This window comes from Lates calcarifer, linkage group LG9 (genome assembly GCF_001640805.2).
Source record: "Lates calcarifer isolate ASB-BC8 linkage group LG9, TLL_Latcal_v3, whole genome shotgun sequence".
Taxonomy (NCBI): domain Eukaryota; kingdom Metazoa; phylum Chordata; class Actinopteri; family Centropomidae; genus Lates; species Lates calcarifer.
This window is the reverse complement of record NC_066841.1, coordinates 14,053,045-14,079,763: the sequence shown is the minus strand read 5'-3', so window position 1 is coordinate 14,079,763 and position 26,719 is coordinate 14,053,045. Positions and strand designations below refer to the sequence as shown.

The following is a 26,719-nucleotide window of genomic DNA, read 5'->3' as shown; positions in this document are numbered from 1 at the left end:
ATATATTTTTTAAATTTACTGATTGTTTTATGTATAAAATCTTAATCTGTAAAGTAACTAGTGACTAAATAATTTAAAAATTACATTTCATTTATTCTAATTAAAAGTAAATTTTGCTCAAAGTACAGTACTTGAGTAAATATAATTAGTAGCAATTCACTGACACAAAGATAGATATAATTACAAAATTATTATAATTAGATATAAATAGCCACACATATACATTATATTATATACATACATACACACATGTATTTCAATACATGGATGAGTCAACAAAATACTGGGCTTTCACAGAGGTTTCCTGCCGACAGTCAACATTGGTTTCTCTTCTTTCATGACTGAAGTCATTCCATAACTATGACCAAGTAGTCATTAGTGTAGTAACGATGACAGAGGTCTTCTACCATTAAAAAAGTAATACCTTCATCCCAAACCACAATGTTTTAACCCAAACTGTGATATTTCCATAACTCTAATTTGTTTTGTGCCTAAACCTGACAATCTTGACCATAGCAGTGTAAAAAAAAGACCAGAAAAATTTGAAACAGCAATGTCCGATGGTGTCAGATCAGAAAATGACTACATGTGACATTCTGGAGTGTATGAATGTATTAATATAATTTCTTATCCTATTGATACTTTATGTACACTTTAAGATCAACATGATGTTTCAAATACTTCTTCATTCTGTCAGGAATAAATAGTCAAATAAATACCCACCATGATAATGGTAATATCCTAATTGTACAATGTCTAGATTGCTAAAAGAAACAAACTCACAAATATGTCCTCCTCTATGGTAGCTATGGCAGGAATCCACCTGGGGGCTGACAACGAGAGCTGTGTGAAAATGGATTTAATGGTATTACATACCCATAGTGGCAATGAGGAAAAAAACATTTACTGTGCTAAATAGCTACCAAACTGTGGATAGGACATCTGGTGGATCTGGAACTTTAGACAAGGATCAGCCACAGCTTGCACAGGTGAGACCTACATCACTTTTTGTATCAAGAAAAACAAAATGAGGACTTATCCCTGACTGCACTGAGAAAATACTGAAGTATAGTTTTTAAAGCAATGTCACACCATCCTAAGTTCAACTAGCTATAAAGGTTTGAAAGTCTCACTGGTATTACTCATATTGGTTGACGCTGTAATGGCCAAGTCACAACAGTTTCTGTGTTTGCGTCATCCCTCTGCTCTCTCCATTCTCCACAATAAATGTCCTTCTCCATCACTTCAATCTCGCTATTTTCCTCCAAGTTCTGTTCCTCCATTCTGTCTTTTTTCATTAGCTTATCGATTTCATTTATTTGGACTGGTGCCCCCATATAAAACGTGGTTTATCAAAGCAACAATGAATCCTGTAACTGAATTATACATATTTTATAATTCGAGTATCAGAGTAGTTGACCATCCTAGTTTATACAGTATATCACAGTGCATTCTCCAGGCATAACTCTGGGTTAGAATGCACCGTGCAGATTTTACTTGGAGCATTTCTATCTACTTGCAATGCAAACAAGTGCAACTATAGACGGTACAGTAGAGTCTGGATCGTATCTGCAACACCTTAAAAGGTGTGATATCCACAAGATGTTCAACTAGTTTTCTCATATGACCAGTGGCACCAACTATGATCACACCGACATTACAATCTGCTTCACCGTGTTGTCTTCTATTATCACTCCTCGGTGGGAAGCAAACCTGCTGCCAGCCGAGCCGCAGGAAGTACACACATGCAGTATCAAATGAGCTTTAAAAATATCTTTGTTAAATTCAGATGCCATTGATTTAGCCTACATCCTACTATATTGGCTACCTCCTGGAATGTGTGAAACTGATGACAGAGGAGGAGAGAGGGGGGAGACGGAGGAGGAGGTAGGCTATCATGAGCCACATTATGTAAATAAGGTGCAGGAGCATGTGCCAGTTAAACCGCAGTGCCGTGCGAAGTGTAGACTAGGCAGAGGCTTTGGACGGCAGAAGCCGGTGGCCGTCGGTAGATGGCGGTAACCCAAGAAACCTGATCCACCGGGCTCTCGGGCACTCTGTCTCAGTTTGCAGCACTCGCGTTGAAGGCAGAGGCGCTGAACAGTTTTGAAGGACATCAAAAGAAACAGGAGAGCTCCTCACGGCGGGTCCTCTCGAGTTGTTTTTTTTTTTTTTTTTCGTTGCGCTCAGCCCTCCCGAGCAGGAGACAGAACGCTTTTAGCCACGAAGAGAAAAACGGGAAAACTAAGAACACCATGGAAGACAAATCTAATTCGTTCTCCAGCAGCAAGGAGGAGAAGGCGGATGGGAATAATGTTTTTCAGAGGCAAGACTCGATACAGAAAAATAACACGGGGAGCCAGAACATGAAGGACCATGGCAACTCAGTGGGCTTCAAGGGGGAGCGGGAAGAGGCCATGGTCGGTTTTGACGATCTGGAGGGGGCGTCCAGGCAATATGGTTTTATGCAGAGGCAATTTGGGGCCATGATGCAGCCCGGAGTCAATAAGTTCTCCTTGCGTATGTTCGGCAGTCAGAAAGCCGTGGAGAAAGAGCAAGAGAGGGTTCAGACGGCCGGATACTGGATCATTCATCCATATAGCGATTTTAGGTAAGGGGCTGGAAAAAGACACCTGCTCACCCCCCCCTCCTTTTTTTTTTATCCACCCTTCTCGTCACCCCTAGGGGGGTCTGCAAGCTATACACTTTCACACATAACGCGCTGTCATCGCAACACACACGCGCGTGCGCGCGCGCACAGCCTGCCCCTAAGCGCATACGCTAATCTACCTCTGTATTTAGGCAATCAGGCTTCCGCTGGCTGAGGGCTTCACTGTCAAAATATGCCCAGAGAGAGAGAGAGAGAAAGAGAGAGAGAGAGAGAGAAAGAGAGAGACGGAGAGAGAGAGAGAGCGTGTGTGTGTTTCATTGCGGCATTTTTATTATAATAGAGAGAGGGACGCGTTAATGGCTACAAAGGTGTATCAGTGGAATGTCCTTGGAAAAAGGATAGTGAATGTCATGATTTGGAAAACGCGCACACACAGAGAAACGCAGCCTTTTCTGATTGTTCCAACAGCAACACAGTGTCAGTGTCCTCATTGCGACATATTCATGGTGTAGGGGCGACAGTACCTGGACACACAACGTGACAATGCCATTGCACCATCACGCGGGTTGTAAACATTTCATTGTAGGCGGCGGTAAGACGACGACGGGCCTGTGTGCCAAAAAAAAAAAAAAAAAAAAAAAGAAGCAGCACAGAATGCGGTAAAACAGTGCAGGGAAACGATACAGAGAAAATGGCCGTGTTTTCAATGAATTAGTTAAAACTCGTCCTCGATCTGATCCTGGAGTCACAAACGTTTTGACAGCACTGACGTGTGAGTGATGGAAAATGTGAGGAAATGTGATGGAATGCGTTTGTTTCTAAAGAAGCTGCAGAAGGATCATGCCACACTTCCCACCCTCCTGACATCCCCTAAACACCACAGCGACATTGGTTATTGGTGTTTATTTTGTCTTTGGTTATAGCTGAACGAGCCTGTAGTGCATCGTCCCGTTGTGAGAGACTGTAAAGTGAGAACTACATTTCCAAACTGCCCGATAAAGGACGCAGAGGCTCTCCGTATTGTCACACATTTACGAGAAAGTGGAGTAACAAATGAACCCTGTCAGTTTGAGTTTATACATTTTCTAACACACACACACAAACAAACACACACACACACACGTGTTCGAATGGTAAACAAATGAGATCAGGTTCAGGCAGGACCGGCTCTCCACAAGCTGCGTGTTTACAGTTCAACCACTTCACCAATTAAGCATCTCATCTGGCCCAGTCTCTGCACCAGTTGTCCCCTGGCACAGTTTGATGGTGACAATCATGCCCCTTTTTTTCCGTTGCAGCATGTAACGAGCCAGGGCACGTTGCTCCCTCTTGCCATTAACGGAGGGAGCTGTCTGTGGTCCTGAACTCAGAGCAGGCCTGAGTATTGCAGCACTCTATTTCTCTCAGCTTTTCATCTTCCTCCTGCTGCTGCTGCTGCTGATTCAGAGCTGCTGGAGGCTGCGAACTGAATTCTAGCCCGATGAACTGGCGCACTAAAAGTTGCAATTACTCTCTCACTTAGGGCTTTACGACTGTGTCGCTTTGCCTTGCGTGTGCTGATAGATAGGTCGATTGTATTGATGGATTTTAGTGTAACAGTCAGACACATCACAGCGTGCGTAATAGCTCAAAACTGCATGAGGCAGTTTTTGTTTTGCCCTCCTCTCACTTCCCCATATAATGACACATAAGAATAAAGTTAACTAGCATATCCTGAACTCACACAAACGCAGGCATATGCACATGCCCATGTGCACGCACAGATGTACAATGATGGTGGGCATGGATTAGCAGCACAACACAACAGTCAATGAGCTTAGTCTCTGAAAAACAATTATGTAAGGAGATTGACCCCCTCTAAAAGATGGCCAAAGGGTAAGACCCGAACAATTCACTGAAATGTGTACCCTTTTCCACAGTTATTATTTGTTTTAATTAATTAGTCATCTTGTATAATGGGCCTTATTTGTAATCTACTGTTTTTTTGGGGAGAGAGGGGGAAATTAAGGGTGAGAGTGCTGGAAAAAGGCTCCATAATGGGAAATGATGGCTCGTGGGTGTGTAAAATAAGAGACAAAGGGGGATTTTGTGACTTATCTCCGCTCAAAGAGACTGCCTCTTTTATTTCTGCTGTATTAGAAAATAGCTAACTCAGGTAGGCAAAAGCTCCCCAAGGTTCCTCTCTAATGATATTTTCCAAAGGGCGGTTTTTCGGAGGAGATCCTTGTCCTCTAGCCAGAGTAAAGACACAATCCCTTCTACACCAGCGAGATTGCCTTCTGGCTCCAAAATGGCACTGTGAGGTTATATCCTGGTGCTTCAAGCTATCTGTCATGCTGGTGCATAAATGATGGAAGTGCAAGGGTACACTTTGCTTGGCAGGTCTCCTTGTGCCGTATCTTAAAAGGTAATCTGTTTCTCAACTGTGGGGCTTAATTTAACAACTTTGTTTTGTTTGTTTGTTTGGTCAGTTTTTTTTCCCTCTGTGTGTGTATCACTAGCAATCTTCCATTGTTAGATAATTATATTAAACACACACCATCCCATATTTGTATATATATTGTGGCAGAAGATTGTTTGACCAGAAGGAGAAAACAAAAAACCTACTGAATGGTCTTTTAATGAAAAGTCTTACGTAAGTACAGTCTGTGAATGACACCACTATTCACACGGGCTTTATATTGCTTTGTGGGAGTGTTTGAAACTCAATATCCGACATATTCTTTGTACACAGTGGCTGCTTAAAGATTAATGGCAGGTTAGTAGTATTCATTATTCATAGATTTTTAGAGAGGCCTCATGCATGGCCTCATACACCTCTGGTTATGCTAAGGAGAGGCCTTTGTCGTAGTCTAAAAGACTCTCAGTGATGTTTTCTTTCAGAATCTGTTTTAAAGAGGGTGTCTGTAAAGACAAGACACATGGGTTTGTTTTAGCCACTACAAAGTCACATCTGATCATACGTAAAGTGTCTCGTCACTGTTCTTGCACACCATAATTTTTCTTGACATTTAACTTTGTCACTGGTGTTTAGGGTGGACTGTGCAGAAAACTAGGAGCAGTTAATTTTCTGGCAATCTCTCCAGGTCACTGATAACAACATGTTTTCATTCTTACTATAAATACACTAAATATATAAATATATTATAATCCATACATGTCTATATTATAAAACAAATTTTCTTTGATGACTGCATGTATAGAGGTCCAAATTTAATAATACTAGTTAACCTACAAGAACTTCTTCTATTTAAAGATTTAAGGATGGAGCACAGCTAGTGTAGAACATTTTAGCCAATGCAAATGTATTGCCGTCAAGATCCATTGTTTTTCTCACTATATACATGAATACAAAACACACCCTCTTGTAGCACAGTATACCCATTACATTGCAAATTGGTTAGGGTCAGCTGTGCTGAGTAAGGTCTTGTTGGGTTCCCTCTGTTGCTTGGCAGGAGTAGCATGGCATTGATTATGATGGAGTACTTGTTGTAGAGAGGAAAACGTACAAGAAGGAAATGAGCTGGCTTGATTTGGAGCAGAATCATTATATTTATATTTATATTTGGGTAACATAAGCTCAGTTCATACAGGGTGTATATATCAGGCAAAGGAACTAGCCCTGTCTTTGCAGTGATACTACAGCACCTTTAGTGTTTGTGAACAGTGATCCAGTAATTGCTTCTTCCACTGCAGCAAGTGTTTTTCTTTTTGAAGCTACACGGGATGAAAAATAACTAGCAGAATGCAGAGCTCGTTTTGATGTGAATGCATAGCCGTGACAGGTGAGTGCCCTGCGAGAACACCAGGTGAATGTGGAAGTAGAGTACTGTGTGCTGCTGGAGCTGTGGAAGCTGAAGCAGGACCTAAACTGGAATGGACTGAATGCACTGTTGGTGTTGGAGCTGCATTTACAGTTGCGTGCACTGTACTGACTTACTGGTTTAAATGGGGCTGTGCACATTCTAAGAACTGGAGCAAGAGCCTAATATAATGATGTAGAAGGAGGTGGATACAGTGTTTCAGCTGACTGCAGTGGCACGCTTGTGACCGGCAATTGCCTTAGATTTGCCTCAGAATGAGGAATGCCACTTGGCATTCAAACATCTGAACTGCTCTTCATGTTTTTAGGGAATTTCATATTCTTTGAGTCTATAAACAACTTCTTCCTAATGCAGAATATTTTGAGGTCTGCTGTTCTATGATTTCTAATTCAAGAAAAACATGTTTTATTCATTAGTTACGTGGGTGTCTTAGAAGTCACGTATACAGCATAAATACCACCTACCTAAGAGAAACAGAAATATCTTAGAGATGTGGGCTTTTGATTATATTAATGTGAGTGGAAAACATCCCCCATTTACATTACTTGATAGCAGCATAACAGATACTAATATAGAATTCTTGAGTGGTATTCTTTTTTTTGAAGGGGTGGGGGTGGGGCTTTTTGAGGTCTTGCTTTTATAGTGTCCTTTTTTGTACTTTTCTTCTGTCCTAATATAGTCCTCATTTTTAACCCCAGACAATCAATCTATCTATCAAAAGTAATTTGTGTCTTCTACAAATTAAAAGATTCCTAAAATATATTTATAATCACCGTTTCATCCTCATCTTTGCTCTTGTTGCTCTCAGACACAAATATGTGAATAGTTCTTTTCTCTGCATCATGTTGTGAAGAAACTGAAAAGACAAATTCTAACAGATGTCTTCACTGCAGCCTCCTATTAAATTGGCATCAGCAGACTTAAAGGCTGACAGTAGTGTCTGTATATTCAGAATAGTTTGATTTGGGGTGTGTGTATTGTAACCTTGGGTGTAACTCAGATTTTGCAGCTTTGGTCCTCATGCTCATTGTCATTATTGCATAAGTATGTTGCTATCATGCAGACTCGAGAGGAATGATGAGCATCAAAAAAACCAAAGTGCATCATGTTCTCTGCTTTGATGTCCCACTCAAGGTGTTAAGTCAGGGCTCTCCATATGAAGAGTCCACTCCACATACCCCAGCTCAATGCCTGCTGGTGTAAAAATACCTACGGTGGACATTATGAACCACAGAGAAGACTGCTGTTTAGTTGAAGTGATGACAATTATCGGACACATGATCTGTGGATATTTATAAAGCCAAGGCCCCTGCTTAATTTATTCAAACAGATCCATTACTGGGTGGCCAGTCTGCCAGCCAGACAGGCAGCCTGCCAACCAGCCAGCCAGTCCATTTCCATCTGCAACAACAGCAATGGAACAGACAGCAAGGCAGAGGCAGAGGCAGGCAGTCAGGCAGCAGGGATGGCGTCAGTGGAGAGTTTTTAGCATGAGATAGGATTCCTGAAAGCATCTATTTTCATTCATGGTTGCTCGGCCTTTATGGGAGCCCAGGACACTTTGTGAAAAGAACAGGGTGCTGATGAATCACTTCTGGCTCTGTTCATCACAAAACAGAGGGCAGGGACATTAACACAGCCAAGAAGGATAAGAGGGTCTCATTCTAATAGGGCCCTACATACACACAGTAAGTGCCTGATGTCCTTGAATCATAGTTAACTTTAGGCCCTGACTGTAAAAGACTACGCAGAGCTGAGAAACAACGCAAGTATATGTACTTGACAGAGCTGCACCTGCCATTAGCTCCCCTAGAGTAGGATAGCTTGTGAAGACCAAAGACCTTCTGTACATCCACAGACCACAGTCTGAAAATTAAAGAATTTTCTCCTGATTATTGTTGTATTGTTGTTTCAGCAATCATATACAATACGTCTATATGCACATAGAATACTGCCATTGTAGGAAATAAGTCAGACTATAGGAACAGCCAAGATACTGTTGTGATTTTTAGGTACGTTAGCGGAGAGCCTGCACGTGTATATCTTGTAAATGACTGTTTTATATAGGCTACAGGTAACACACACCACACACAACATTATGCAAAGTCATCAGAAGTCAGTAGCTCAAAAGTAAAATGTTCAGCCGCCCTGACCAAGCCCAACCCGACATTTCTAAATTTTTGCCTGAACCCAGGTCCAGTCGGGTCCCATTGGGTATCTACCCCCTAGTGGAGAGGCTGTTATGGCCAGGATTGGTCAGTAGGTCCACCACTTTGGTTGAGACTAACATATGACAGCAAATATTGAATGAATTGCTGTAACATTTGGTACAGACATCCATTTAGCGCCATCATTAGGTCAAGATTTGACTCTGACCAAAATACCAACTGCCGCTTCACTACAGCCTAACACAAATGTGGCAAGGTCCATGGTTGCATTTTGTTTTGATAATTTCTTTTAAACCCAGTTTCCCAAGGGTAGTAGAATCTGACCTGTTTACCTTAATGCTTAGTTCCTGACACATTCTTCCCCTTTTACTGAGTATTTTTCTTTCTAATCAACATGTCTACAAAGCATTTTCTCACTTGCATTACTGATTTGTTTGTGTTTCTCTGCAGGTTCTACTGGGACTTGATAATGCTCATCATGATGATGGGGAATCTAATCATCATTCCTGTGGGAATAACCTTCTTCTCAGAGCAGACTACCACCACCTGGCTGGTCTTCAATGTGGCCTCGGACACCATCTTCCTGGTGGACCTGGTCATGAACTTCAGGACGGGGATCGTCAACGAGGAGAGCTCCGAGATCATCCTCGACCCCAAGGTTATCAAGATGAATTACCTGAAGAGCTGGTTCGTTGTGGACTTCCTCTCCTCCATTCCAGTGGATTATATCTTTTTAATAGTGGAGAAAGGCTTTGACTCAGAGGTATATAAAACAGCCCGTGCCCTGCGAATCGTCCGCTTCACCAAGATCCTCAGTCTTCTGCGTCTGTTAAGACTGTCCCGACTCATCAGATACATACATCAGTGGGAGGAGGTGTGTATATGTTTCTCCATGTTTGTCAGTGAACAGAAAGAATACAGGAAAACCCATAAAAGCAGAGAGTGACTCAGAGAGTTGTGGTGTATATGTTGTTGATCTATTTGTGGTTCTTGCTCTGGCTGGCTGCATTTTCTCAGCAGCACGGTAACAACCTTGAAAGGTTAATGCACAGATATTATTGTGCGCGTATAAAACTAATAGGTGCTGTCAATCAGCGCTGGTCAGAGGGCTTATCTCTGGATAACAAGTGGTAATGTCAGTTTCAGCTCACTGATGGGTGAAATTAATTCAGAATCAGAAATCTAGGCAATTGCCTCCTGCTTTTCAGGAGAAAATACTTTGCTTCTAACTATATAGTGGGTGTATATGGATTCAGGGGATAATGTATTGTGTTTAAGTATTTTAGTAGTATTTATAAGTGATTAATGTAGTGTAAATGAACTACCTTCTTAATGTTTTGCTGGTGTGGTTGTTCTAGATGACTCTGGTGGATTTTGTGTGTACATCCACAAGGTTAAACCCCACTGGACATAACCAAGAGCGATACGTTATTACCCTCCATCGAGTCATTGCACTCCCTGACTCAGACTATTTAACCAAGCTCCTTCCCTTGGTAACGATTCCATTACACTGACTGATCTAAAGATTGTGCTCCTCTGTATCACAGCTGAACCATTTCGAGAGATGGATACATTTTAGACATCAGGGCCAAAGCACTGACATTACATCTGATCTGAAATGTAGCCCAGTTAAAATGTAAATAGGCGACTATAGCGCTGTTGTTTTTTATGAGCTAGCCTCGTCCTCATCCTGAACGTCCTTGCCCTAATGCTCCCTGTCCATCTCCCTGCCTTGTTGTTATTCCTGTTGCTCATGCTGTTTGTTACACTGGTTAAGGCAAATTGTGTTGTTGTTGGGGCTCAGCGTAGGTGTACATACTATATGACTCACTGATAAAATAGTAATAATGGCAGTGCAAAAATAGATAATTTACCATCTAAAGATGGTACCTAAAGGTTATGAACCTGTAAACATAAGCTTTTGTACACAGAGTAACATTTATAATTATAAGCAGAATCCAGCCAGAACTCAGTGTAAACAGTAGAGTTCTGTGTCCAATTCCCAGCCCCCATGCTATGGATCAGTGAACAATTACAGAGCAGGAAACTATCATCTTTGTTTTCAAGCACCAGTGAGGCGTCAGACTTTATTACTGTTTATGGCAGAGTATATGTTTCCGTCTGTATGTGTTTTAAAACACTTTTACATTATCCTTACTGCAGAATGTGGCCTTTGAAAAACAAAAACATTATTCACGCTTCAGCAAAACATTATTCAAGCTTTGCCAAATATGGTTTTGGATTTAGGATCCACACACACACACACACACACACACATCGCAAATCATATTCTGAAAGAGAGCACCATATGGATTGCAATCGCTTAGTGTTATTATCCTGGCATGCGCACTATGTGGGAAGTTGATTATGAAATTCAGATAGGGCAGTATATTATATTGCTATATAGTTTGCAGAGCTGTATGCAGTGGGAGGATGAGATGGTATGGACTAGGTTAGAAACACAAATAGATGGTGCCGCAAGGTTAATGAAAATCTGCAGTGAGCATGCAGGAAGGCAGCGCGGTTATATAGGGATGTGTCATAATGCTTGGATACAACAGTAGAGCTTACAGCCTTGCACTCTCAGTTCGTCTCTCCACACGCTCACTCATTCCTCTTTGTCTCCATTCGTCTTTCTGCTTATCAAACCCTGGCTCTTTCTTCCTCTTCGGCTCTCCCCCTCTCACTCTCTCCCCCGTGCATGGTTTTTCTCACCCTCTCACTCACGACATGTCATCCTCCTTTAGCAGCCTTTCTATCTCTAGATATTGCATAGCCTAACCTCGGTATGCTTGAAAATACAGATTGCGTAGTACAGAAATTGAATGTAGTTACTTTGGTGTGACCACATTAAATGGACACACTGAATAATAAAACAACAGCGCATCAGACACATCCACAGGAGACATGAGAGGAGAGAAAAGGCACTCAGTGGAAAAATTCCAAGCTGTCGTAACATGTTAGGTGTAGGATGCAGGATTAGCGCTTTAATGGAGGGACAAATGCAGTCTTCTGCCATCATAATGGGTTCCAAGCAGTGAACCATTACCATTACATCAGCCTTGGGATGGACTCAGTTAGTTATTCAGTCAATTTCTACAATAAGTCATCCTCCAGCTTGCATGTCCGTCATTCCTTCATCTGTCGTGTACTCTCTGCCCCCCTCTTCACTTTGTCACCATTTCTTCCCTCCATCTGTGAAGTAAGGACTGTTATTTCATCAGTGCAGTCAGAACTAAGCTAAGTCAGACTGTTTCTTTCTTGTCAATACTCTCTATTAGAGACATTCATGGATGTTTTCATAGACTTTTTGAGCAATAGCCAGGAGAAGATTAATGTGTGTTAAGATAATTACCTGGTAGTTTGTCTCAATTTTCTCAATAAGTACTCGGGGTTCCTTTTGTTATGAGCGCTCGTGCTGAACCAGGAACCTCTACTGCTGGGAAGTGGCTGCTCAGTGTTATAGTCGGAGTAAAACAGCTGAATGGCTACATTTGTATCCACATAGGAACTGATGCATCTTATTTAAGCAACTCGGTCCATTGTCACTCATTAAAGGAGGAGCAGATGACTCCATTTGGCTGTGCTAATTAGTTGGTAAAATGATGATGACAAAAATAAGACAATATATTTGATGCAAGAGTTGCAGTAAGCATTAACACTATTACCCCTACCACTACTACACTTAAAGATCACCAGTTAAATGGAAACAGGTTGTGTAGTTGGGCATTACAGACATGGTTTACAGGCTCTGACCCCAGCCTTCATGTTCATGCTGCAGGATGCTACTATTCCTATCTGTATGCATGAATCTCCATGTGTTTGTTCAATAATTAATTCATTTGTTTGCTCACACATAATTATTGCAATGTGCAGTGCTTAGGGAAATTGCAGTGTACAGTGTGAAGGTCATGCAGAGCAGTAAATGCGCCATGTGCTCAAACACCCACAATTTAAACAAGCACCAACCAAATAGAGGACACTTTTACACAACTGGAAGAACCTCTTGATACAATGTAAATGCTTAACACTAAATATGTGAAGTCATTCAAGGCGGCATCAGCATGTTTTCAGTGTAGCTCAACTTAAAGGCGTGTAGAGCCTGCATCATACCCTGAGCAAGCATTTAAGGCAGTCTGTATGCATGCCAGAGGAACAAACAGCACTGAAGACAAAGTTGTATCTTCTGCCCATGGTTTTCCAGGGTATATTAATATTGCCTCTTCGATATTATCTTAAGCTTTACTGTCACTTTTAGAAGAAATTTTACTTGTAATACACCTCAGTGTGGCTCATAACACAACTCAGCAGTTCCATTTTCGCATCTTTCAGCTCGTTGTTTTGGTTTAACAGCCACAAGTTACTGGTTTAAGCTGAGAATAAATTAATGCTGCAGTAACTACTGCATATGTGACGTCAACAATTTCTATGGAGCAATATTTCCCAGAGAGGAAAAAAAAAATCCCCTTGTCATAGGTTCCTACCACTCACCAATACAGCCCCCCTGGGAATCATTTTTAATGACTGAGTATTTAATTTTAATTTCAATGAAGTAATGAGAATAGTCATTGAGGGCATTTTTTGCCCTTTCATCTTTAATTTCACAGGCATTTTTAGATCTTTCAAGGGCATTTTTGCCCCCTGATCCTATTCATTTCTAACTTTACCTCCCTTATGTTTCTCTTATTATTTCATGCCCTCTCAGATACAGAGCTAATTATCCCAATGACCTTACAGTCACTCCAACTTCTGCATCAAGTGCTGATTTGATTTCATTTCATTTAATAAAAAAAAAAAAAAATGCAAAAGTCGACTAAAGGGATAACATTCATAGACTGCTGTGGAGAATCCCCACTGCTCCCAGTGCCACATCTGGCTCATCACAGCCACTAGGCCTCCTGCCAGATCCCAACTCAAGCACAAGGGCTCAGGTTGAGCTTGTGGCTGGATACCAGCCCCCCAGGGGTGGCTCTACCCTTTCTAAAGCCCTAGGCAGAATAAAACTTATCAGTGACAAATCAGTAAACATGATCATTATAGCACTGCATTTTGTTTACTGATATACTGAATTACTTATGTTGTGTTTACGTAACTTTTAAATAATGGCATACAATGTAGAACTGTCTAGTACAATGTTTATGCTCAATGAAAATATACTGACCGTAATTGAGAATTACCATAAATCAATACATTTGCATACACGAAAAGGAAGCACCTCTCACCTTCAAGCTAAAACTTTTGAGATGGTTGTGGTGATAATCTGGACATAGAAAACTTCCACCATTTCTGTTACTGCCCATGTTGTATTACAATATATGGACTAGGCATCCTGGTTAAGTCTGAATATTCTGAATTTAGATGGTTGTTTTACTGTCAACATCAAAATCATCTTTAATTAGCTATTTATCTATTTGTTGTATTTTTAAAGTTTGTTCTCTGCAGAAAGGTCATCAGTGATTGCCTTGTAAGACATCTGTTGGGACTTAATTATTGTTTATTTCTGTGATGCTGCATTGGAAATTATGATGAATACATAACTATAACATTTGGAAAGCTAATTTAGAAAACTGCATAACTGTAGAGCCAATAGTCTAAGCTTTTGTAGTCCTTACAGTTGAAGTAAATAATCGATATATGGCAATATATTGCAATATAATTCAATAGATTAACTAGCTTGATTGGGATTTGCCTGTGCCACATCGCATGTGTGTTAAAACGGACACGTTTTCCCTGCAGTTTAGGGGGTTGTTTTCCACTTTAGTTAAACAGATACTGTACCATATCAAAATACACGTTGTGTTCAATCACGTTGCAGTCAACTGTATTTTGATACTGGTAAAACATCATCGCACCTGGTGAGTTACACAATCCCCCCCCACCCCCAAACACAGTACAGTAGCAGGCAATGAGGTAATGTTTCCAGTGTTTCACCTGCTGATGATTCACCTGCTCTGCTGCGGCCTTACTCTATTCTTATTTAGTTTTATTCCTGCGAAATATCATTAATCATTACATTGATAAAACATGTACAGTATAATTCCTGACTGGTGTTATCTTTCTTTGCTTCCCCCCTTTTCTAATTTCCTTTTTATGCTTCTGTGAGGAAGCTCCTGCCGATGTAATTATATCATCATCTCATGCCATCGTGCCATCACCAAAGTTGCGTTTGTGCCCCGAAGCATCATTTTCAGGGGCTCCTGCCAATCATAGGCACAATATTCACTGCCCAGCACTTTCTTTCTAGATTCAATGATGTTGACTTATTTTTTGATCTCTATGTTATAAGAACTATATGCATAATTTATAATAAAATAAAATGTGCGTGATGCACTTAGCAGCTGCTTATAGGAAGTGGTAGCTATGCCAGCCCATATAAGTAGCTCCACTTTGTCATCATCAGAATCATTGAGCCGTTATGCAAAAGCACAACCTGTCTCTGTGAACACTGGGTGACAGATTGAGTCAATTCTAAAGCTTCCGATTTTTTATTATACTAGATATTTTGTCTTTTTAGCTGGCTATATTTACAGGAGAGAGGTAGTGCCTAGCACAGCTGACAGCAGAGCATGATGCAAGTGATCTGTTTAATTAGAGCGTCTGCAGGGATCTGTCGTCCTAAGCAAAGGTGCGTGGTTGATTCACAGCTCAGTCGGTAAATTGATCTGAAAGGGGGAAAATGTGAGCCAACTGACCTGGGTATCTAGTTCACTGCGTGGGAACAGTAGAGGAGACTTTAACTACATTACACTGGCTAAATGTGGTCTCCACAGAAATAACCTGTACTATTGTGTGACAGCTTGACAGCCAGACCTTTTTTTTTTTTAACTCTTCCATCTTTAGACACAGCATGTCGTCAGTAAGGCTGATTGTCTGTACCTATTCACAGCGTCTAATGTTTTTTGTTTTTTTTTTCTTTAGAGCAAGCACCATGTTGAATTAAAGCCAGGGCAGAGCTTCAAAGGCTCACTTCAGTGATATAAAATTGTTATAAAAAATAAATGAAATCAGACTCATATTAAGAAACTGACATTCAAGTCAAGGTAAGACAGAGAAAGTTGAAAACAGGGCTGTAACTCAAGATTATTGTGGAATTAATCATTAGATAATTTCAGAAAATAGTAGAAAAAAGGCAATTTCACTCCTCGAGTTGCTTCTTTTGTCAAACTATGAATTCAAAACACTAATTAATACCTTCCAATGATTTAAAGTGAGGAAAAATAGAGAAAAAACAGCAAATCTTTAGATTTGAGAAACTGGAAACAACCCAACAACCACTGTCTACCACTTTTGCCTAATAAATGATTTCAACTGATCTATTAAATATGAGCTAAATGTCACAGCATTAGTTGAAAACAGCACACGGCACAGAAAGGTGAAAAGAGATCACGATGAAGTCACCGCATGGTGTAATTTGCCACCTCAGCAACAGATAGTTTGGTGCCAACAGGGATTAGTCAGCTTTGCTTTATAGAGTCCTGTGGACTTGATTCACCTGTCTCGGAATAGGCTACGCCAAGCACTCAATGCCTTGAAGCCACCGCCCTGGCCTCATGTGGGGACACAGGTGCATAATCACATAAACACACACACACACACACACACACACACACACACACAATCACTCACTCACAGACACAAATACACACACACAGAGAGAAGGTGTGCTGAATCATGAAGTGCTGAATCATGTGTGAGGTTGAAAGAGAGAACAGGGGAGACAGAAAGACTGAAAGAGAAGAAACAAAGGGAGGAAAGCAGTGTGTGTTACATTTCATCTTTGTGTGTGTGTGTCATACAGCAGCAACTGCGATTCCTGTACTATGTTCCCCTGATTGATTTTCTTTTGTGTTGAGCCTGTTCCTTTCTGTAATTACAGCTTGTAAAACGATCCTAAAGGAAATAAGGACAAGTTTTGGTATTTTGTTTAAGTCTGTTTACATTTCAGAACATGAATTCCACCTCTGCTCTTTTTAACCTGAGCCTACATGCAATTTATCACAGTGACTGCAGCGCTACCTTAAACAAAGACAAGCTTAATCTATAAAGAAAAGTATACAATCCATTTATCACACAGAACAGCAAATGACATTTATAGGAGGATAACTAAAAGGAGCCTGGCCTCATTACCATGTTCTCTCAAATGGCATTTAGTTGTAGGACACACATACGGTACAGTAGTGAGGAGCAGGGATGTGAGTGGCTGCAGGACTCTCCTCTGTGAAAGAGCTGTGCTGGAGCAGAGCCTTTGGCTGATGACTGTATACAACTGTTTCCTGTTATGGGACATGATTTGATGTGAACTGATGTGATGTGTGAGGCTGAAGATTGTTGTTGGACTGTGTCATATCTATGTGTTTGTGCGTGTATGTGTGCATCTGGATATTTCATACCCTGTGGCATAGAGGTGGCGTATGGTTGCTTGGTAGGACAGCTGATCTTTTTCATAGATATCAGTCTGCCAATGCTACGCATGGGTTCACTTCAGCAAAGACAAATAAGAGAAATAATATCCCAAAATGAAAGCAATCGAATTCAAACTTCCAAGCAAGACTACACACACAACTTAATCAGATGATCATTACAGTTGAGTTAAAGTTGCTTGAAAAGAAATTACACACTGTCAGCGGAGGAGACCTAGAGTAACTCCCTGTGAGGCACTGTAGGACTACAAGGAACTTTAGAGCAGGTGTGAGTTTAGCCTAGATTCTGTGTTGCTGCTGCACAGGGAAGCACAGCTGGTTGTGTCTGTTTAAAGTCCCAACAAGAACTCGGGACATTGTGTGTTGTTGTGCAATGCACAGAAAGGTCTGATTTCAGTTAAAGGTATGTTGAGGACAATGAGGTTCTACTTTTCTCTGCCTGGAGATGTACATGTCATTTATCAACCAGTGGCAGCAGCTTGGACGTGCAGTTTGTAATCTGATATCCAGTTTGTGTTTCATCTCATATTTAGTGCATTAGTTTACCTTTCTGTTTTATGCGCTTAATTCTGTAAGCGTGGCTGATTGAGCTTTGGAAATTGCATGAAGGTTTCAGATCTCCAGATGAATGTGCAGGTTTGAGTGGAAATTCCCATGTTATATGCAGTGCATCATGGATAAAAATCTGTATATAAATGTAATTACAATTTAAAGAGGAATATATGTCCAATATTTGCAGCTGTAGGTGAACTCAGAGTTCATTACCTCATTAATAATGAGCTATTCTTTTCTGATTCTGAATATGAAGTTTCACTAAACTGCACCTTACAATCTCAGTGCGACCAGAATGTAGACACAACTGCTGACTGAGTAGTTTGCTGAATTGCTTAACGTATTGTATGTAAATCTGCCTCTGAATGAAGCAAACAAATGAAGCTTCATCTTAATTTCCTATCAGTAAGAAACGAGTGCATTTGTCACGAAAGCATGTGCAGAAGCAAATCTGCTGTCCAGCGCTACTAAGCACTTGGCCACGGAACAGTGAATTCACTGTTCCCTCTTCTTCAGTCTTGCATTTTTCATCAGTGTTCAAGCTTGTGCATGCTTTGTTGCTTTTGGTTCAGCAAGTCAAACAACAACCCCCTTTTTATGGAAAAAAACTAAACTAACAAATTTGCATTTTCATGTTAGCAGTGACTATGTTTGCATCTTTTTTATTCAGGCTTGACTTTCTGACAAGATAGCTTGTGAATGCCTTGATTTAATATCCAAATCAGATTTTTCTCTGCTTTGCTTGGCCTGTGTTTTGCTCTTGAAGGACTGAACAGGGTATTGTGACATTTTGGTGGTCATGGGCATAATCACATTTGTGAGCCCCACCCATTTTACAGTACCGCAGAGCATGGCCGGGCAGGCTGTTCGGAGGCGAAGCAGACCTTTGTTGTCTTGTGTGTGGGAGTTGCAGCCTGCGGGGGGGCTAAAGAGCTCTGTCACATGTCTTTATGTGTGACAATCTGTCTGTCACACATGTGACATGTCATGAGGAGGGGGACCTCTCCCTGTTTAACCAAGGGGGCACCCACACTGTCATAACAGCACTAACCATTATGATTGTTAAATAGACTGGACGACAATGTTATTTTATCTATGCAGTTATTTGTACTAAGCATACAAAATGTGCTTTTCAAACCATGTTTTGTCACTTCTGTTATCATAGTTGTAGTCTTGATTCAATTGTGCTTCATTAAATTACTTTTAGGTATTTAAAATGTAGAATTATCTTTCTCCCACAGATATTAGTAGTGCTACATTTGTTAAAAAAAAACAAAAAAACAGCACTCCCGTTTTTTTGGGGGGTCAGAATCTCTCTTTTGATACTGCAGCTTCTCCAAAAACATACATTATCTCCCTCACTTTCCCTCCCTCTTTGTCCATCTCTCGTCTTTTCACCCTCTCACACACACGTCCACACACAAACAAGCGAGTAAAGTCTCGCACACAATAGCCTAATGGACTCCTCCAGTCCAATTTTGTCAAGCAGACGAAAACGAAGGACAATGCTTTTTTCCCCTCTCATGCTGTCGGTGTTCTTGTCCCCTCTGTTTTAAGACACGGTTCTCTGACGATGAACATAATGTGCCTCGAATCATGTTCTTGCTCAGCTCACTGAGGGAAGCTCGCTCTTGGCCCACAGGGTGGAAAATCCCAGACTCCACAGCCTGAAAGAATTTTTCTCCTCATCCCCTGTAGATTTAACCCATTTTACCGTGCCAAGTCACTGAGTGCTCCTTCTGTTGCTAGTAGGTCTTGTTAACTGCAGTAGGGAGTGTTAATTGTTTGACCATATGGTTTAGAGTACAGAGTTAATTGTGAGACCTGTGGTTGAAGTAGAGAGAAAAGTATAGTTTCAAACACACTAACTATAGTGGCACAGCTGCGCTCTATTTCTCGGTTAAATAGAAAAATATAGTTTTGCAGGTGGTATAGAGGCATCGCTCTTGATATATCAAATACTTAAAGTACCGCACATACAACCCAAACAACAAAAGTGTGTCTTTATGATAAATAGAACAGAAAGAGGGAAAAGGAAGCCTGAAAAGCATTGAAGTGAGAGGAAATATAGGTTAAAAATAGGCTAGATTATCAGAATCTGTGTTTCAAGATTCTTAAGCAGGGTTTAAATATATATTTAAACCGTTACTTAGATTATTTCAAATTATCACTGATGAAATATACATGATTGTAATATTTAATACTAGATAGATATTGACAGATGTAGTTCATGTCCTCTTGATATTGTGTTAAACTCTTAGCATCTTTATCTCTTATGAAAGGGTAGATGTAAGTATATAAGTGATTTTAAAAAGTGCTGATGGAACATATTCATTGTGCTCGGATTTCTTGTAGGTTCACCTATACAGACGACTGCTAACTTAACAGGTCACTCTGCATCATACTGACACTGTAAGCTGATGTATGACATTTAAAAGGCTGTGTACTCCTCCACTGGGAGTACCTCTATTCATCTCTACCTCCGTCTCTCTCTTTTCATCTCTTACTGTCGCTGTCAGTCCGTCTCTCAGTCTCGGCCCTTTATTTGATGTAAGATATAAACAGACACAGTCTGCACAGTAAAGACAGTGAGACAGAAAGGCAGTGACACCGAGAGGCAAAGACTGGGAGCAAGAGAAGGAACAGTTTGTCTAGAGAGGAGTTTAAATCTTGTGCAATATAAAACAGAAGTGTTTTAATCATAATTTTTTGAAAGATAAAGGATGCAGGTTTTATGCCATATAAATTACTGCATTATAGTAGTGAGCGATATATGCAGTGCCCTCAAACCACTGCCATCTTCTGTTATTGAGCCTGGGGTATAGCTGTTTCTGCAGCCCCACAGCAATCAAACTAAATCAACATCTGCTGCTTATTTTTAGCAGAATTTTATTTTTACTATCGTGTTACATTCTGATGTTCAGCATCAATAATTTTTTCTTGATTTGTATTAACCCCCTCTCCAGAGTTTTGAGTAGGAAACAGCCAGCGAAAGCAGCTTTGATCTCCTGTCCATCCCCATGGGATATCCCCCTGTGAACAACAAGTTTCCCTCTGCATGATGTGCACAGTACAGTAAGAAGACAGATGACAGAGTCTTGGGAGGGGGCTGAAGTGATAAGTGTGGAGATTAGGCTAATCTCGGTTATTTTTGTTCGCCTGTTCGGACTGTTGTTGGTGGTCACTGAGTTAGAGTAGAGGGTGTGTTGGGTGTATCTGGGGAGGGGAAACAGATACATGGGTGATTCCTGGTAGTTAGCTGGGAAAACTCTTATGATCTGCCCACCGCAGGCTCTTCATACTTGTGAGGCTGCAACTTACTTATTCATTTATTAATGTGCCAATACATTTCATGTTTCATTTAGTCTATAAAACATCATAAAATAGCAACAAAAAAATGCCAAAACATTTGTCAGAAGTCTAAAACCTAAAGATATGAAATGAAATCTGATATAAGATAAGGAAAGACATTAAAGTTTCACATTTTAGATACTGGAACTATTAAAGGTTTGGCATTTTGTCTTGAAAAATGACTGTGATTAATCGATTATTAAAATAGTTGCTGATTAATTTTCTGTCAATTGAGTTAATTAATTGACTAATTCTTAGAGCCCTACACACGTCTGACTGATTCTCCATGAGGCACATAATGATCCTTTGGTTATTGAGAGAGGGGGGCAACACTATTCATGGAAGACATCCTGTCATGATGCCTTGTGCAAATTAATTAATTAATAACTACTGATGCATCTGGGGTTCTTCTGCTTCCACTTCCCAAGAGTTAATGTTGTGGTGGATGGATTTAGTGAAGCAGTCTTCATCCATCTATCAAGACAACAGCTAGGCTGCAGCAGTTTATATTGTCTCATATAGGGTATCATTATAGCAATGAACTATTATTACACCACAGAAAAGTATTATTATGGTGTGACTACAGTTCAGATTAGATTGTGTAGCATATCAGGTGTAGTCATGATGCTACAGCCAACACAGTAAGAGGTATGTGAGACAAGATAATGTGCTCTTGCGCCACTGTGGATCATATGACTGATTATAATACACCGCCTCCATCATTCTGTGGATTTACTGTTGTACTGTTACTGTACTGTTGTATTTACCATTAACATGGCTACTATTAGAGCCAGCATAGGCTGTGTTTGAGCTTCAAAAAGGATCAATTGCAGCTTTGAGTGTGTGTGATTCAGAAATCTAAAAATCATACTGCGAGGCCATCTCCACCCACGCTGGGACATCGGGAAGGGTGTAAACTGTGGTAGGAAGGGTCCGTCTTGCTGATGTTTACATGAGCACAGCAGGTCACCCTGTGCAATCCAGTCAAATCCTTCCTGCTCTCACATGGGCAGTAATCCCCCCTGACTGCCTTCTTAGCACAACCACAACCCAGGCTACAACACTTGCCCTTCCTCGCTTTCACCCCTCCATGACATTTCCAGAATCAAAATCTTGTTGTTTTCTTTCTTCTTTTGCTCATTTCTCACTTCTCCACTTATTTATCTCTCTGTCTCCCTCTTTCCTTCCTTCTCTTGTCTTTTTTCTATATTATCATGCTTGCCAGCCTTACTGAAATTCTGCCTTTGTAAATTAAGTGTGGTTAGAATTCAAATAATAATAACCACAAGATGTACAAACATTACATGTTTTGATACTTGAACAAAATTAAAAAGTAAATTAAAATGCTGTTCAACAATTTGGAAAATATACTTATTCACCTTCTTGCCAAGAGCAAGCTAAGAAGTTTGATAAGCCTCTTTTGTCTGTTTACTATGGAGCCAGAGCTGAGAGTTGTGCGTTTTGAGATTGTGTGATCTTTGCTGACTGAGCTCTGATCCATGAGATGTCATATTTATCCTAGTTTTTGTGTCGATATTGCATGCCTCGCCATTACCTCCCTGTTATTTCTCTCCCCTCCTCCATCAAGCCCTCCATCACAGACTGACTGACTGACTGAGGGCACCGATTTAATTCCTGGAATGATGCTGTCAAACTATCGTGCTGAAACAGACTTGCATAACCAGACAATTGGTGGGAAAATGGGTCACGAGCCTACTGGCATGTTTTTGAACAATATGTCCACACGTACCGAATTCATTTGTTTTCTCAGTCATTTTCTCATTGCATTGTCGAGTGGCACAGGTGTTGCTGTAACGCAGCTTATGTTTGGAGATGTCAGTCATGTGTACATGTTTTCTTAGACCTGAGCTGATGTTGTTATTTTGTTACCACTGCTCAGGTTACAGGTACAAATCAATAGAACATTCAACCTCCTCCTCGTCCATAAATACATTTACTTGCTCGCCGGATGCACAGAGCCTCTCCTCGCATAGGAGAGAGTTTGATAACTTGAAAGAAATTTCTATAAGAATATGCATAAATTAACTGCATATATTAAATGTGTACGTTAATCCCTACAGACTCTGAGAATAATGTGCACATAGGGACAAAAGGGAGGCTTAGCAGACTGTGTGGGTCACAGTGTATTTAAGCACTGACAGAAGAGGTACAGGATTCTTATGTAATTTTTCAAGTTAATGTTTCAGTCCTACAGAACATTATCTACACAGTATCCTCCCTACACAATCCACAAATGAGTCCCATACACAAGACATCATAAACGTGACCCCTGTGGCCGTGTGAGCTTCTGCCCCAGAGGATGCTGCCTCTGCCTATGCAGCTCTGAATGGGTAGAGCGCAGATTAAGGCAGAACAGAAGTGTTGAGGTTATCACGCTCACACGACCAAAATAGACGCAGAGCGGGTGAGACAGCGGGTGAGACAGCGGGCAAGGCAGCGAGGCTCGCGGTATAGTGTGATGTGCTTAGTGGAAGAACAAGAGAATACTGCTGACGGGCACAGGAATGATGGAAAACAGAGCGGATGAGCGCCGGTTGCTCCCACAGGAAAAAGCTACTTGGGCAGAAAGAGTCTTTATTTTAACTTGTGACTGACACATTACTAAGGGATGACTCAGCCAATTAAATGAATGCATTGATTAGTGGTTGGTACGGGCTAATCCAGTAAAGAACAGTAATACCACATCTTCAACAACACCTACCATCTATTTTCATCCTCTACTCACTTTTATGTTTATGTGTGATACTGATGATCAAGAATATGAGCCTACATTCAAATACTTGAAGATTACATGCTTTACTGAGCCTGATGTTATTTTGTCACCTCAGTGATAGTTTAGAGATCAGTTATTTGCAGTGCTAGAGAGTGAGTGAAGTACTGTACTTAAATACAAACACTTGAATGCATTTTTTTCATACAAAACATGATCAGTTTATAAAATATAAAACGTTGTTTTATACTGCAGATTTAACTACACTACAGTGTATGATAAAGTAAATAAGCCCACGAGTGTTTGAATAATTATAACTTTATAATATACATAAAAATATGAAACTCTTAAAGAGGTCATTCTGCATTACAAGTACTAAACATTTGATACTTAAAGTATATTTTACTAACTACATTAATACTAATGTACTTTTACTCACTAGTACTTCTTCCATGGATGTCATGCTTTGTTGAGCGTGTAAGGCTGAGGTGCATGCAGTAAAGAAATAATGACCTCCTCTTAAAAGTCTTCTCTGTTACATTAATAGATCACTACTTGTTTTCTGCCTGTGTAAAGACCCCATCGATCACCACCTGCCTTTTAATTAAGTCTCTGACTACAAATTACTGTTGGGCCTCATTACCTAAATGCACTGCCTCTGTGCTAAAGATTCAGAGGTTTTTATGCAGGGGAAACAATTGTGCAGTTTTTACACAGATTTGACATGATTTAGTGGGAGCCAAGTTGCATGTATGACACTGCTCTTCCTGTATAGTCTGGTCTATTCTAGTCTGTGCTGTATACAGATTTGCAGACTGATGAGCTGCCTTTGCAGTATGCTGCCTGAAGCTCTGAAATAATGCCAAGTCTATTTATGTTTATTTATTGCTGAACTATACACATCCCTATATAATCATGGTTACGCATAGCACATTACAGTCACGAGTACTGTAATTACTTCCAGCAAGCTGCTTTTCTTAAGGGGGAGAGTACACTGGAAATGTATTTCTAGTTTATATAAAATATTCAGTTTTCATCTGTATCTGCTAAGACATACATTGTCTTGAGGAGTTTTTGGCTGCTTCTTTTAAACTTACAGAGTTTAATGGCAAACAACTTTTTTCTAGTACAGGAGAAGGGAAACAGAAGAAGAAAACACGAGACTTGCTAAATCCCAGTGAATTCCTGTTACATGATAATATGATTTTTCAAATCCAAGTTCAACTGTAATTTTGTGATTAAGCAAAACCAAGAGAGATCCAAGAGGAGATTTACAAGACGATGTTAAGCGGGAGAATTCCAGATTTTCCTGGAAGCAGTTTTGTCATCCTTCAATGTAATAGCCAGTGGTGGATTTAATCCCCTCAAATTAGTCCCTCGCTAATCCTCACTAACCTCAGACAGAGGTCACTCATGTCCAATTTGAAGATGCATAAAGAACACTTTGTAATTGCGTGTTTGAGGCCCACAGCTTGACGATGAGTAATTCTCCTGCATGCTCTTTTCTCTGCGCATAAGAGTCAGCCTACAATACACATATCAACAGTATGCATACCAACCTGGCTGACCTGACTGCCATGGTGTAAAAGTTTAAGCAGAACACATGTTGGATCACCTCTATGATTTTTATACACACACTATACATGGGTTCTAAAGTTAAAAGTCTGGCGCAGATTGACATTTTATCACTCTTGTTCACAGAAGTTTATTTATGAAGGTAACTCCCAGGTTTACATCTATATCCCTACTGAATGGATGGGGGTGTTCCAAATGTGAATGAGCGCCGTGCTGGCTGGACACAACCAGCATGTGACCTTGTGTCGCTATCACATCACATCTTGGCTGTTTGTCTCTTCTGTATTAGAGGATTATGTTGACCTGTGCCCCTGTCCCTGGTCAAATTTAAGCTTGATGGACTTAATTCTAAGCCTATATTTTGCCAATGCCAGCTGAGAGTATTGGTGGTGTATTTGGCTCAGTGTCAGTGCCACCTATTTCCTGTAGTCATGCAGTTTATGAGAGCTTATAGTGCCACGGACAGAGAGGGGGGGGAGAGGGAGAGAGGAGGAGAGAGAGAGAGAGAGAGAGAGAGAGAGAGAGAGAGAGAGAGAGAGAGAGAGAGAGCTCTGAAAATAAATTCACATCTTGGAATACAGAGCTCAGTCAACCCCTCTGTTGTGTCCAACATTTTGGACAATGTTTATTGAAATGTCAGTTTAATGTCATTGCTTTGCTCTCCTGTGTATCTGCAATGTGAGCGGGTGGTTCAAGATTTTTACACAGCACCTTTCATCCTGAGACGCACGGGCACAGTCACGCAAGTGCACAAAGTAGATATAGATATAGATATTTTACAGAGCAGCGGCTCAGCTACCCTTTTGGAACTAACAGATGCTCACAGTCACAAAATTAAATCAATGCATTGATGAGGGAACAACACAACAACACGTCAGACCACAGAACTGCAGAAAGAACCGGGGTCTCGCATGACAGCACACAGTGCATGCTGGTTTGAATGCTGCTTTTGCACAGCAGCTTCAAAAACATCTTATCAAAAACACACAGGAAGGCAGCTGAAGTCGGAAGGTATTGCAGCAACCAATCAGAAGCCCTGAATTCTGTTGCTCACCTGTTAAAATAGCAGCTAGGATAGCCTGTTCAATCTCTCATTAGCCATGCTGCTTTGCAAATAGTTTCAAAGTGAAATAGGAACCGCTATGTGTATTAATGCAGTGAGAAGTCACCATGAAAGCATATCCAGGGTTAGTTTACTGAACTCAACTTCCTCAAATATGATGAACCATTTGAATAACACAAAGCCTCTAATGTTGTTTTTTGGGTCTGGTTTGATTTCCCCTACTGTGTATGTTGAACAAAACAAAAGTGACAGGCCTATATATATTAATCACTCCTCTCCATTAAAATAATATGTTGCTTAGACACACAACTGCCTCACTCTCTGTGGGTGCAGTCACAGATAGTTGCTGAGAGAAGCTCCAGTATAGAAACTGAAGACTGTCACATATATCCTGTAGTGGATTTCATTTCTGCTTTCCACTGCT

General features: G+C 40.6%; 1 protein-coding gene across 1 annotated transcript in view; it reads left to right on the top strand.

The window, feature by feature from the left end:
- The first annotated feature begins 1,829 nt into the window (after positions 1-1,829).
- Positions 1,830-26,719, top strand: part of LOC108874089 (potassium/sodium hyperpolarization-activated cyclic nucleotide-gated channel 1) — a 64,181-nt gene continuing 39,291 nt past the window's right edge. The window contains 2 exon segments of the mRNA XM_018662482.2: positions 1,830-2,611; positions 9,054-9,477. Of these exon segments, the coding sequence (XP_018517998.1) occupies positions 2,256-2,611; positions 9,054-9,477 (780 nt within the window). The 5' untranslated portion in view covers positions 1,830-2,255.